Source organism: Gekko japonicus, unplaced genomic scaffold, assembly GCF_001447785.1.
Source record: "Gekko japonicus isolate JY-2015 unplaced genomic scaffold, Gekko_japonicus_V1.1 scaffold408, whole genome shotgun sequence".
NCBI classification, from domain to species: Eukaryota; Metazoa; Chordata; class Lepidosauria; order Squamata; family Gekkonidae; genus Gekko; species Gekko japonicus.
Genome location: NW_015163618.1, coordinates 500,912 through 516,316, shown reverse-complemented (window position 1 = coordinate 516,316; position 15,405 = coordinate 500,912). Strand labels below are relative to the sequence as shown.

Below are 15,405 nucleotides of genomic sequence, written 5' to 3'. Positions count from 1 at the left end.
ATAAAGTATAAAGTGCTCAGTGTCTTAAATCAAGTCCATGCTAAAAATATGACAGCCAGATAGTCACTGAAAAAATATTATTGAAGTTGGGTACATATTGATACATACAAATACTGATTTCACTGGAGCAAATACATTTAAGATGTGAACATGTGCAACAATTATTTTATGGGGGGAAAAGACTGACTCTACTGTATGTGTAATTGCAACAAAATGCAGGAACTTTAGCTGTTTTCTCTTTCAAGCATCCATCTTAGTTGATTTATTGCCATTAACTTTCCAATGTTTAATTTAAACCAGTTATTGTTGTACTACAGCTGCAAGTGTTCACCATACTGTAAGTGTCCATGCTTGCTAAGATGCTGCACATTTTTAGCATTTGGTCTGGCATGCTTAAGACCCAGACTTTAGTTTCCATTGTTATATATGCTGTTAGCCTGTGCTGTTCCCTAGTGGGCAGAACCGGCATCTTCAAAAATAAATAACAATTATGGCAATTCAACTAAGTGTCCAGTACTGCATGTACAATGAATCCTGTCTGGTTATATAATTTTTGTGGATGTAAAGAACTGGTTAACTATGGGGAATTTCAGACAGCCTATATATTCCGGTTCAGGAACTGTTCCCTAACGGTTTCTGGTCTGACATTTCAGACAGAACCATTTTAGTAACGGTTCCCTACCAGAATATATTTTCAGTTTCAGACAGAAATGCTTCTGTCCCGTTAGGGAAGCGTTTCTGAACAATTTAACTTGCAAACTGCTTCCAAGTAGTCTTCACTTTTCTATACCGTTTCTGAAGCGCTACAGGGTGCTGTGTAAAATGCCCCATTATGCGCTTCCTCCTGTGCCGCTTTGTTTTCCCGCCGTTTTTCGCCTGTGCGGGCGATCTCCGTCTTTTTAAAAAAAACACGTTTGTTTTAGAGTGCTATACCGCTATAACACAACACCAAAACAGCACAATAGCAACCCCATTGGAATGCCTGGACTCCACTGGGATACATGAGATGGCTACATCTGCCACCTGGAAACAAGTACCTCATTGGACAGCAGGTTTTGGCGGGAAATCAGGGCATCAGAGATTGGTGTGACAGATGTTGCTAACCCTTCCATGCCCACTGTGAGTCAGGGGAAGGTGATGGGTTGTCAGGTTGCCAGCTGGGGAGAAGATGCTCATTGGACAGCAGGTTTAGGTGGGAGATCAGGGCATCAGTGATTGGTGAGACAGATGTTGCTGACCCAGCCTGATGTGCATCCATCCATGCCAAGAGGCAATTGGCTGGGAAGTGAGTGGCACAGAGCTGGATCAGGTATAAAGGGTAATGTGAAATTCCCCTATGTCTGAGAGAGAGATTAGTGTGTAAGCAAGGACGGCTTCAAATCTACACACTGCAATGAAGCTACTGTACAGAAATGGGCTGGTCAATATTTTTCAGCCTGAACTACCTTAAAAAGTTTTTAAGATAAAATGGGGGAGATCATGTTTTGCTGGCCTGTATTCTTGGCGGAAGCACAAGACAATAACCAAACAAATAAGTAATTTTAAAAAGAGCCTGAGATTTGGGTAGTTTACATTATTAATACATGGTGGGGTTGGATCCAGCAGTCCTCAGCAAACAGGATACTTCCTCTCACAAGGGGGCAGGGTCTCTGTTGATTCTTCCCTAGAGGCAGCATAACAGGAAGGGGAAAGCAGGAAAGATCCATTCCACAAGGAGAGCTGCCCTCACAGCTCTTTCCAGAAACAGAAATGAGGTAGGTTCACCAAATTTAGAGGCATGGATGGAAGATTTAGATTTAGCTATAAAAGAAAAAAATATCTCCCAGACAATGAGACCTGAGGGAGAGATTCCAGAGCATATGCAGATCATTTTTGAAACTGTATGCACACTTTTTTTTAACCTGCTGGTGTTTGTATTTACTGTATTTACCCAGGGTTCAGATTTGCATACTGGGAAAATGCTGGTAGTTAGCTCTTCTAACAGTTGCTTGAAGCAATTAACATTCCACAGAAGAATTCAGGACATTTTGTTCCCACCCCCCCCATACCTGAAGACATTTCTGCCTTTCTCCATCTATTGAGATAAATGTCCTGTACTGTTGCTGGATGGAGGTCTTGATGACACTTCTCATGTATCATTCTTCCAGAAAAAAGGAATTCTCCAACGTCTGCTCTTCTTCCCTGATACTCATTGACATATTATGGTCTCTCATACCCTGTTGTATCATCTCCAGCCAGTTCCTTCAAAGACTTAATTTGTGTTATAAGCAGCAAGTGATTACTGGACCTGTTGCCTTAAGCCAGTTGTAAGCCCATGCAGGATGGCTGTGCTTCTCTTCCTCTTAAGTAACTTTTCTGTTGGCTCTCCTTGACCCAGGCCATTAAGGAACACCAGCAGAGAACTGCATCACTGTGATCTGTTTTGATCACAATTCAGCTGCACATTGATACACAGATGCAGGCTTCTGCCTGACCTAAGATAGGGCATATTTGTAGAAATATAAGTATATTCTTCCCTATACTGTTATCCTCTAGTTTTCCAAATGAACAACCCCATATAGTGTATTCCAGCAGTTTAAGCTCCATAAAGGCTGAAAACGAAAAGATATTAAGGACTGGTGTGAGGTACAAACAGGGACCAGACCTAGGATTGCTTAATGGTCGTAAACAAAAACTGGTGCAGATATCAGTTCTCTACTTTATGAGGTGAACATAAAAAAATCCATATGATGTCCTGATTAGAGGACTGAACAATGACTGTGGAGGCCTAGGGCCAGATTCTCATTCAGTGTCAAAGCTGAGGTCTATTTCCAGTCCTTGGATGAAACCACCTCAGATGATTGCTGTGAGCATAAGAGGGAACACAATGCTCTGAGCTTGTTGGAGGAAGGGTAGGATAAAAATGTAACAAAAAAGTGACAGAAGTAGAGGTAAATTTCCTCATTTGAGGGTGTACAGTAGCTGGGCAGTTGGAAAAGTGAATAATATCCATTCTCCATTTTTCAGTTCCATCAAATACATGTACTATACAATGCAAACTTCCTTTTTGAGTTTGTTTTCACTGAGAAAATTTGGTCAAACTGAGTGTAGCTGATGCTGCACACGCAGTATTTTTAAGCTTCCATTGCTTCTACAGAATGACTCTTTTTATAAACACCACACAACAAGATTGCCAAAAACTTAAGTGGCATAGTAATTTTATTCATTTAGTGTGAAAAATATAAAGCTCATGTACTAGTTCTATGAAGGATGAGAAACTGTGTGAGTTCAAAGTGATTTATTTGATTTTCCACATAATCACAGTTATAGTTTTACAACCATAAGGAAGGTCTGATACTACTTACAAACAATGCATATTAAAATGAAAGCACTCCTTTCTTCCCAACAGTTACAAAATGGGTCTTGAGCCTCCCAGAACAGAAGCTTCTTGTGAGCATGATGTTTCTTGAAGTCTTTTAACAGTCTGCATTCAAGACCTAATTATAACAGTTTAATATAAGTCAAAGCTTGGATTAAGTTCCTAGCAGGGGACAGGTACTATATGCAACCTGAAATTGACTGCAGACTTATATTAATACTAATTTACACACTATATACAATTTTTAGAGAATTAGCTATTTCCCCACTTGGTCCTGTTCCCACTACTCTTTACCCTCCCTCAAATTTCATATATTGGTCACCCCTCCCCCCGATTATATACACAGTTACTCATTTTGCAGGCAAGAAGTGATGATATTTTACAATGGAAACAGCAAAAATGCATGCTTAACTGCAGAAAATGCACAGCTTTATATGGAACAGCAAGTCAACATGTAGAGAGTCATTGTTTAAATAGCTGCTGACTGTATCTCAGCTCATTTTTAAATCAAGAAACAAGAGGCTTCTGCTGCATGCAGTGCTTGATGGGAAAAATCATTCTACAATGTTATGCTTGAAGACTTCTTTTTAAGCAATACAAGACATGTACATTATATTAGGATTACTTTTTTTTACATTGTTGTACATTTCATTCTTAACTTAAAAGGATTAAAACAAATACATATTTGACCATTGTCCCAGAAAAGATATTTTTGCAAGGCCTTTTAGTATTTCCTTCATTTAATAGTGTAGTTATCTAGTGTTTCTTTCACCTAGCCAGACTATTAAATGACAAGGCAGACACATGATTCAGTAGGGCTTTGTGCTGATTTTTAATCAATGAGAAAATCCTAACAAAAGCTGTTCAGTATCTATTTTTCCCCTCCATGCTAGAAAATGTATTTTCTGCAACAATGTGCCATAGACATTGATAATGATCACTTTCCTTTCTTACTGGCAGTCTAGGAGGTAGTCTGATACATCAGATTGCTCTCCCCCCAAAAAGCAATGAAATTCTGAAACTGAATGCTCGCAACAGGACATAATTGTTGAAAATAATTATAGAAAGAAAAAACAGGAAAAGAAGTCTTAGATATGTTTGGATTGTTCTTATACATTCCACACACACGCACACAGTTAGACAGACTTCTCAACACAATTTGAATCTTAGCATCTGAATATGGAGCATCAAAGTACATGTGTAAAAATCTGATGTAAGCATGTGTGATGCAGCAACAGCACAGAAGCTTAAATTCTTTCATGGAGTTCTCTATGCTATCCCAATAGGCAGTATAAATAGATAGGAAATATATATCTTTTAAAAAAATTAGGGTACTGCAGATATTAATGTGTTAAATATAAAATAATCCAGTGTATGTGGCCTTCAGCTTGTTATGTAGAATATTTAATGCAAAATAAAGAAGGAAAAAAATGCCCACCTCTGCCTCATCTTTTCTGGAACAACTTATAAATTACAGTTAGACTCTGCTACTGGTACAAAGGTCTGAAGAAAAGCTTACATATTTAAATATGTTATCACTTTACTTCAACTAATATCGACAGTAACACTGATATATTTTGCAAATATACAATACGTAGAGTGTAGCCTCAACACTATTAATATTAGATGACATGCAGACAGTTCTATTATCCCTTATAAGAACAAGATTTTTAACTGCAAGGAACAGAGCCTCAGGGGGGCTGACATAAGCCCTCATAAGGTAAGCTGCACAATTTTGAACAGCCTGTATGATCATTAAAATTTACTTTCATTTAATGTGAAGTTAATTTATAGGAAACCAAACAGGAAAAAAAAGTATTGCACACATGGAAAATAGAGGACACATTTAAACAACAGGCTAAACTCTAGGTGGTTGTTTTTGCTTTATGCAAATTAACAAAATACTTTGTCTATAGTTTTGCTGGTACTCATGGTATAATCCATGGTATAATCCATAGTATGAAAGGGGTGTGTGTGAAAAACTAAGCAGGAGGTACTAGGATTAATCCAATACAGAAAAGTAATCTTCACACGTCATGTTTACATTCAGAAGCAACGGACATTTTGTTGTTTTACCCATCTCTCACTGGAACTTTTTTCCTTCTTCTTTTAAGCCATATCCACAATTCAGCTGGTGCAGTTCTGCGGTTCCTTTTGTTTCTGCCATTTAGATGTACAGTCCTTGTGACTGATGTGGTTCAAAATGCTGAAACTACAAAGTATGCTCCATGTATAATTTTTTTTTGTAGAAAATAGATTTTGGGAATTAAAAAAAATCTCATATGGACTTGCAAATGACTTGAGTACAACACATAAGCAACAACAGCACAGTTGGATTTTACGTGACATCTTGCAACTAACTGGACTATGACAGTTTGAGCATAGACTCAGCCTGCTGAGTGCTGGGTAAAAACTAACAAATGTGATGAGAATAATGGTGAGGAAATCTTGCCGCCAGCACATGGCTACATGGAATTACAGTTATAAAAATCTATACTCAGTACTAAAATAAACCTTCAAGTTTCAGAGCACTTATCTATAGAAAAAAAAATCTGAACTGCAGTGTATTTTAATTGGGTTAAACAGAGGAAGTTATGTTAAAGAGGAAATGCAGCTGAGAAGGATGGATGTATTTCATTTTAAGGTCTGAGATGAATGTTTATGTGGCATATGCAAGTACCTTTCACTTAATTCTTCATGATTATTTTATTAAAATATATATGAATATAAAAGAAATGTGGATTCTATAAGTTCACAGTTATCACAGCCTTTAAAATGTCTAAGAATTTGAGTAACCAAAAGTTAGAGGCAACCACAATTAAAGTTGCCTCGTGTTGCTACTGTATAGTTACTGCATCTTAACTAGAGTTTGCTTACCTGAAATAGCAGAGCAGTTATAATACTGACTAAGTATATTATCATGTTAATAAAATAAGGATTTATACAAAGCAATATTGGATTACAACAGGTAAATGCTATGGTACTTGGCACATTTTGCAGTGATTGCTTAAAGAATTATTTCCAAGTCCAGAGAACTTTTTATTGAGAACACTGAAATGTCTGGAATTTGTTCTAGTTTTTGGTCTACACTTTCTCACACTGTTCATCTATTATACTGTCCTTCTATCTGTAAGTGGAATTCCTGGTAAAGTATATATTGCTAGCTTTGTGAACTTTGCAAAAGTTTTGTTCTAAACATAAACATTAACTATACAGTATATATATATGTATATATTTATATATTTATATTATATAAAGTTTACTTACGTACTTTCATCAACCATATGAGGTCTACTGTTTTTGCCCATTGACAATTAAGGAGCAAGAATGCAACACTTTATTCTATTTCATTTTTTTCTTTTATTTTGAGTTGGTTATATTTTCATTATGCATTTAAAATTGTCATGGGGATGAAAAAAAAGGTAGCTTAACATTTTCAGCAAGCAGCATATTTTTCAAGGCTACTGGAGAAAAGGAGGGAGAAGGTTACCACTGAGTTCAACCATAAGACCAACATTGATCAGGCTAATATAAATTGTTCTATTGAATCCTTAAGGCCAAAGGAGTCAAATAGGTTTCTTCTGGCTTGGATTTTTTTAAAAGAAAAAAAAATCCAGTTTTAAAGGCTGCTTCTGCTTGCTGTAAGTGCCTTTACAGTTCTGTCTAGAGCTACAGTTACTCGCAGGGTAGTTTGGTTCTAGACTATTGTGCTGATGCCACTGTGTTTGGACTTAGTGCTGGTTGAAGTAGAAGGGGGAACTGGCTGACCATGGTGATGCGAAGCATGGGAAGAGTGTGCAGGGTGAGGAGGGGGCAATGGAGGATGGGGAGCATGGGAATGCTGTGAATGGGAGTGTGGTATGTAAGAATGCTGGGAATGCGGTATGTGCTGGGAATGCGGTACGTGATGGTACTGGTGTGGGTGCTGAATATGCTGGGGTGGATGATAGTGGTGGTGATGATGGTAAGGGGGTGGGTTCTGCATATGACAATACTGAGAATGGTGGGTGTGCACTTGTGCTTGGGTCTGCCCTTCAACTGACCCTGAGTGGTGCATTGCAGAAGAATGCTGTGAGTGTTGCTGATGTGAAATTATGGGGGGGTGCTGAGGCTGCTGTGATGGGCCAGGTGCTAGATGGCCTTGGGAAGGCTTCCCCCTTTTACTACCAAATAAGGACCCTAGTAGTGAGGAAGAATTAGGCATAGTCTGGTGAGGGCGAGATGGACACTCTCGGGTTGATGTAGCTCTTCGGCGCATATGAGGACTGCTAATGATGGACCCCTAAAAAGAAATTAATAGAAATAAAAATTAAAAAAATCTTTAAAAATATGTGTAAAAGAAAAAGTTCACAGCGACCATCATGTTTTCCTTAAAAGCTTCTATGGATTATTTGCTATATGATATACAGGAGAAATTCGCTCGCTCTCTATCTGCCAATTTTGCTTTTCAATGCATAGCTGGGGCATATCTATGCCCAATTTTTTTTTCTCCAATGGAAATATTAAACAAAAAAAGAATCATCAATAATCAGTGACCTAATACCTTCAAGATTTTATTTTATATTTATTTCTTTTTCATTTTAAAAATATTATAGTCTTGTGGCTTTTGTCCCGCTCTAGGGGGAAAATACAAATACATGAATTAAAAGGAAATAATTATCACATGGCTACTATTCAGATTTTATGCTGTAGTTTTATCTAAACTTAAATTTTAAAATAATGTTTGAATTGTAGAACAGAAGAGTTCTAATCTTGCTTTCAGTATGCTTTCTGTACAGTGTTGATCTCCTGAGCTATGGCTCAGTATTTCTTACTATTTAGCCTTCAACTGTCTAGTTAGTTTGTGGAGGCTTTTGTTTTCCATTCAAACAACTAATGGGTGCAGCAATGGTGAGGCATCATGTACTATATGTAAACTGTAGTCTATCTAATTCACACACGCACACGCACACACAAAAACCTGCAGGCTGAATTCAAAGACATGAACAGTATATAAATGGTTTGAAGATGAATGAAATCTCATGAAATCCACATTGAATTCATCTGTCTTATTTTTTTTCTCCTCCCATGCCCTATCTATGCAATTCCATGGTGTCATGACTGCATACATTTTGCAATTTAACTGGAAAATAAGCAATGTGAATGGCTGAGCATGGAGTCAACGAGTTGAGTTAACTGGCATACAGCACAAACAGTGTACTGTGCAACAAAGAGCCCACTGGGCCTTTAAGCGGGGACCAGATTGAAATGGTGGCAGGAGGACACATCATATTCATTTAACCATGCTTGCAGGAAGAGAGGGGGACAAAGGTTAGCTGAAATAAAAACAAAGCAAAACAAATTGTGCTCGATCTAAACAAGCTGGAAGTAGTGTTTATTTTATTTTTAAAATATGCTAAAAATACAGTGAGTAGCCTTGGCATGCATTTTATTTGAGGCAGGCAGGTTATATGTTAGAAGAGCAAAAAAAAAAAGTATATAAAAGAAAGGTTTGAAATGCACATCACATCCAGCTAGACATCAGTAACTTCCTACTTACTTCCATATTGCTGTCTAGCGATCCTGCACTGCTGCGACGCCCACGCTTGCCTGCCCAGGACATGCAATATGATAGATTAGAGACTGAAACAAGACCTGGGTGACAAACAGCCGCCTTCCCCGATTCATTGCTAGGGGAGCTTTGGAGCGCGACTGTAAATGTTGGGACAGTACAGGAACTATATTTGTAGAAGCACACACTTAAGGTGTAATCACATTCCACTGAAATATTGGGGAATCTCCCATTGATTTTAATGGATCAAATTGGTTACTAGGCTAAATTACATGTATGATATAACTGTAATTTATGGGGAGAAATATTAATACTTGGGAATCCTCAACATATATAAAACTATAACATATGTATTGCACTTGAAAGGTAGTATGTATATAATGGTATACCATGTGCAATATTTACAACTTTTTTTTTTTGCACTTGGCAGTAAGATACTATTCACAGTTGGCAAGATTCATTTTGTTGTTACTATAGATTTCTTTTAAAAAGTACTGGTGGTAGAAAGTGCCGTCAAGTCATTGATGACTTACGGCTAGGGTTGCCAAGTATTACCTTTCACTGGAGCGGGGGACTCCCGGCTCTTTCCTGGAGCGCGCTTGCGCACCGCAACCACGTCCTGTGGGGGTGGGTGTCCCCCCGGGGCCCGATCCGGCGGCGGCGGGTAACGGGCCTCTCAGGTGGGGGTTTTCCCGCCCCCCCCCCGGGGGACTTGGCAAGCCTACTTACGGCAACATTGTAGGGTTTTCAAGGAAAAAAATGTTTAGAGGAGGTTTGCCATTGCTGGCCTCTGTGGAGAGACCCTGGACTTCCTTGGTGGTCTCCAAGTACTAACTAGGGCTGACCTTGCTTAGCTTCTGAGGTCTCATGACATTGAGCTAGCATGAGCCATCCAGATCAGGGCTTAAAAAGTACTACTCAAATATAATAAAAATATTTTAGGTACACTTAAGATCATCTAAGGATGGCACAGGGATTTCGCATTCTCTTCTAAAATTATACTAAAGTAAAATCTGATGAGGTGTGCATGCACACGAAAGCTTATACCAAAATTAAACTTTTTTGGTCTTAAAGGTGCCACTGGACTCAAACTTTGTTCTGCTGAATGGATTCTGTATAACTTCCTTTCATGATAAGTATAAAGAAAACTAAACTTAATTTTATATATATATACTTGAACACTGGATTTATGGCTAGATTCTGTTTTTTAACTGTGCAGTGCATAGACCTTTTTATATGTCCATAGTATTTGTTACTTTGGGTTTTAGTTTCTTAAAGATGGGTGCCAGATCAGATGCCAAATCTGACATACAAACCTGAAGATCAGTGGTTCAGATACCGAAACATTTCATTTGGGCATGAATATGACAAGGATACTTCTCAAATACAAAACGATACACCCATATTTGAGAAACAGACTTTCTTGGAGCATTCTCTGAGAACTTACATTGATATAATAGCTGATCAGCTTTGTTTTGTTTTAATTTTAATTTCTATACAGAACAAGATAAATGTTTTCTGTGTTAACAACCAAGATGCTGCAATATGGTCTATATAAAATAAAACTGCTCTAGAATAACTATTAAACTATTAAACTATAATCCTGACTAACATGCAATCTAGTTATTAAATCTGCAGTTTTATGGAAATCATATTCTCTAAATATTTTGAATTCACATGTTCCATACAATTTCCCTTGTAATACTCAAACATTTGTTTCAGCATCCTAATAATATTAATAGCTGGTTTCCCTAAGGCGAAAGGAATGAAAAACCTTGCTTTCTGTATTCCCTTCACCCCCATCAGAAAGTTTACATTCACTGCACTTGAAGGCTGCCTATGAATATCCACTAGACACATTTTCATAAAGGGAAAAAGGGTTATATTTCTTGCTGACATGTAACTACTTGTGACTACATGTATACATGTTCATATGTAACTACACAAGGTATGTCTGTAACTACACAAGGTATACACTGTCCAGAGGAAAGGAATGTGTTCCCTTCCCTCAGGGCCTAACTACACTAAGCTGTTTCCAGATTCATATATGTGTATATGCACATCTGTTTGACAGGACCCAGGGTAGACCTGGAAACAGTGTACATAGTTGTAGTTAGATCCTCAGAGACAAAAGGGGAAAAATACCTCATGTGCTCTAGCAGCCCTCAGTTTTCCCCTATGAACTCTCAGAAGAGTTTTATCTCCAGAGTAAATGTACTGCAGTTTGAGCGACTGCCAGTCTTAGATTTGGAGGTGTGACGATTCTAGAGTCTCAATCAAATCCCTGTACTCTGCAATGAATCCGAAAAGGACCATAATTGGGCTTGTGCATGCCCACAGCCTCTCTACTTAACCCCTGAGCTTTAAAGTAATTCCAGCCCACAGCAAAAGTATTTACTGCAACATAGTCCCCAGTCCTTCATTCATCCTAGGCTAGGCTAGCTCCTTAAACTGCAGTCCTCAAAAATATTTGCTGGAGCAACTATATAATGTCAGCTTTGCTGCTACTTATGATAATAATTCTATATTCGAATAATTATCTGCTATATTTTTGCAAAACTGAACAACCATTTTGTGCAGCGTATTCTACTTGAAGTTTATCATGTTTCCCTCTCACTGTAAAGTATGAATTCCAGAGACTGCCAAGAAACACTTTGTAATAGAGAGCTTGTGTAGTGTACTGGCTGAACCATGAAAGGAAGTCCCCAGTACAACTCTTGCCTTTACCATGAAAGCACTAAGTAATCTTAGGCAGGCCATTTAGCCTTCGTTCCTTGCCTCCCAAGCTGCAATACCTGTCCTGGGATAGTAACACTGACTTGTCTTATAGGGTTCTTTTATGGATTACAAGGCAAACTAAGACAAATGTCTTGAAGACTCAAAAGCACTTCTCAAATGCCAAGCATCATTATAAGGCATTTAATTCATATTCTATTTACACTGAATCTTGTCTTCTGGAAAAATTTAGCAAGTGATGATTTGATAACGTACAATTCTTGAATAACTTGCACTTACATGAGAAGGGTCAGCCCTAGAGCCCTTGTTCTGCACCAGCAACTACTGGCTATTTATTTCTGGCACCTGCATCATAAGGGAGACTAGGTTAGCATGTATGAAGCAACTGGATAGTACTCCCATGGAATTTAATTGGTAAAAAACTGGGTTTATCCGTGGTTCAGATCCACTCACATTTCTACTCTCTTTATTTGGTTCCATTTCTGACACTACAAAACTGATAAGGAAAATGCCTGTTCAGTCACTTTGAACTGCCTTGGAATATGCAAATTTATCCCTGAAAGTCAGAAGATCCTGCCAAACAATATCTGATACTGCAAAAGGAATTGCTGTTGAACAGGAAAATTGTGGAGATCTGGGGCATGTACAGAATGCTTTAGCTGTGGCCATCTTTAATCCAAGCTCTTACTTGCATATATGAATACCACATCTTTCAGAACTGTAAGTAATAATTGACATCATAATAAATTTCAGTTCCCCTAATACTTTTTCTATCATGACTTCTTCACACAATGAGTAGAGGAATTGTGGAACTTACTGCCATGAGATAAACACTGGAAAGGTAAAGGCAAAGGTTTTCCCTGCTCGAAAACTAGCTGAATCCGACTTTAGGGGGCGGTGCTCATCTCTGTTTCCAAGCCGAAGAACCAGCACTGTTCAAAGACATTTTTGTGGTCATGTGGCTGGCATGACTAAATGCCAAGGTGCATGGAACGCTGTTACCTTCCCACCAAAGTGGTACCTATTTATCTACTTGCAATTTCTTGCTTTCGAACTGCTAGGTTGGCCAGAGAAACACTGGAAAAGGAAGTATAAATTCCCGAACCCTCTCTTTTCTTCTTTAGGAAATTCCTGGAACATTCTGTCTGTGCATTTCTCTCTCTTGCTCTAATATCAGAGTAGAGACTTAATAAGCCACCCAAAACTATAGGATCATTCAATTAACTAACGTGATGTTGGACTAGGACGAATGAAACCATGCTCAGATCCCTGCTCAGCCATGAAGCTCCTTCAGTGACCTTAGGCTGGTCACATACACACAGCCTAATACACCTAATATGATTGCTGTCAGATAAAAAAAAGGCGGTGGCGGGGGGAGGGGAAAAGAATGATCACATGCACTGCCTTGAGCTTCAAGGAGGAATGGTGGGATAAAAGCAGAAATACTAATGATAATAAATATTGAACCATTTATTTGGAATTGCTTATCATTCAAGGCAACTGCAACATCTTGGTTATCGACATTCAGGTCTAGTTCAAAGTCATAAGTATTCCTAGTGCAGATGTGTTAGCATTTCTGTTATATCTTTTTATATCATTTTTTGCATATTGTAACGTATTGGAAAATTACATGAATCGCCTCATTAGACTCCCATGTTAAGCTTCGAGCCAAGCTAGGGCTCCTTTGAACGAACTTCCTATTGGTCGCGTTGTAACAGCGACCAATCAGAATGGTACTATTCCTCTGAGAGGGAAAGACTCCCATTGGTCTTTAACTCATCAATCTCATTGGTTGTTAAATGTAAATAGGTGTGGCTATATTAGCCCGGTAATGTTTAAAAGGAGCATAGCTCCCACTGTTTTCTGTTCTGGTTTTTGGAATACGTTTGAGTGTTTGCTTGCTACTTCGAATAAAGCTGAATCACTGAGCTGAAATCATTCTCCGATCATTTGTTAGCGCGATCTAACACATCTAAAGAGAGAAAGCAGGTAATGCACCATACCAGCTTCACGTGATATTCAATGGAAGAGAAAGATATCAACATTAACATTAATGGTAAGAGAAACTTCTGAGTTTGTTTCCCTAACCCTTCAGATTTTTCAGCTTTAAAAAAACCTGTTACTGAGATATGTAAGAGAACAAAGTTTGAGTCCAGTGAAACCTTTAAGACCAACTAAGTTTAATTTTGGGTATAAGCTTTCTTGTGCAGGCACATTTCATGAAGTGTGCATGCACACGAAAGCTTGTACCCAGAATTAAACTTTGTTGGTCTTAAAGGTGCCACTGGACTCAAACATTGTTCTACTGTTCTATCGCTTCAGACCAATACAGATACCCACCTGAGATATGTGAAGTGAGTTACCATAAGGGACATGTTTACTCTGTCATGTGCACTGCCTGAAATCTTACAAGTGTAAGGGGAAAAAATACTGAAATCTCTCTGGACACGTGGAGGGGGAGGGGGGCAGCTAACTGCATGCTATATTGTTTAGAGGTCTGCCTCAGGTCCTATCAAGCAGATGTGGACTGAAAGTTCACTGTTGAAACTTAAGACTCTCAGGTTTATGGGTCCTAAAGATGTAAAATTCCCAGAAATGTGGGTGCCATGGGGGGGGGGATTTCCCATTAAAAGAAACAAAAGTGGGAAATTTTGGGAAAGTATATGCAATATTTACTTTCCCATAAAACCCAAACTAATGTGCTGCCTTAACATCATAAAATTACTAGTATATTTATGGAATGTAAATATAAATGCCTTCATTTTCTGCAAGTAATACTGCAAATATAACCAATGCTAAAGCAAGAGAGCATTGCAAGATTTATTTATTATTTATTTATTTTATTACATTTATACCCCGCCCTCCCTGCGAACGGGCTAAGATGCCACACTATGCTATCTTAGCATATTCCTCTCTTTCCAAAGACCATTCATTCATAAGATTTTTTTCAGAGCTCACTAAAATTTCCCAGTTTTTCAGTTGGAAAAATGGGAAAAAATCTAGTCCTCAGACTTTCATGCTATACATTTTTTCATAGTTATTCTGATATAATGGTTTTAAAGTTATATGTCTAAATATACATTTTTTGACTGAAATCTAATTTGTTTGTATTTAATGAATATGTATAATTTTGACAAATGGTATTTGACCGTAAATAAATATCATTCATGCTATACATTTTGAGTAAATACCTTAAGAAGCACCCCACAAATTCTGAAAGAAAAAATGTTTCAAAGTGATTTTTTCGATGCTCCCCCAAAGTCTTCCAAGTTTTTATTGGAATAACTGAATGCTACACATTTTGACTGAGTAAAGCTTCATATGCACTGCAAAGAATTTTGGTAATTTCAAAGCAAAAAATGCAAACGAGCTTTTTGTGCCCCCCCCCAGCTCCCATCAGAAAAACTGGAAAAAAATAATTTAAAAAACATGTTTTTAATTGAATTATTTCCATCCCCTCCAGGCCTTCACATTTCCAGGAGTCAGATCCCGTTCAAGACAATAGGGAGAAGGGACTTTTCCTTCTCTTTTGTGCAATTCTGCTGACACGAAGTGGCCCCAGGGATAGGGCTGCCAGGTCATATCTTCTCCAGCGGGGGGATTCTGGGGGCATTCCAGGAAGGGGCTGGGCCGCCCCAACATGATAATGTCATTTAGAGTGACATTATTGTGTCGGGGATGCGGCACCACATGGACATACCCCCCCACTTTCCCCCAACCATTTAAAGGGAACCTGCCCTTTAAATGGTTGGGGAAAGAG

At 38.3% G+C, this 15,405-nt stretch overlaps 1 protein-coding gene across 1 annotated transcript in view; it reads right to left on the bottom strand.

Annotated features, from left to right (window-relative positions):
• Positions 1 to 6,733: 6,733 nt before the first annotated feature.
• IQSEC1 (IQ motif and Sec7 domain 1) overlaps positions 6,734 to 15,405 on the bottom strand; it is a 74,369-nt gene continuing 65,697 nt past the window's right edge. The window contains exons 12-13 of the mRNA XM_015407440.1: positions 8,898 to 8,947; positions 6,734 to 7,640 (exon numbers count right to left, since the gene is read on the bottom strand). Coding sequence (XP_015262926.1) covers positions 7,056 to 7,640; positions 8,898 to 8,947 — 635 coding nt within the window. The 3' untranslated portion in view covers positions 6,734 to 7,055. The remainder of the gene's footprint in view (positions 7,641 to 8,897; positions 8,948 to 15,405) is intronic.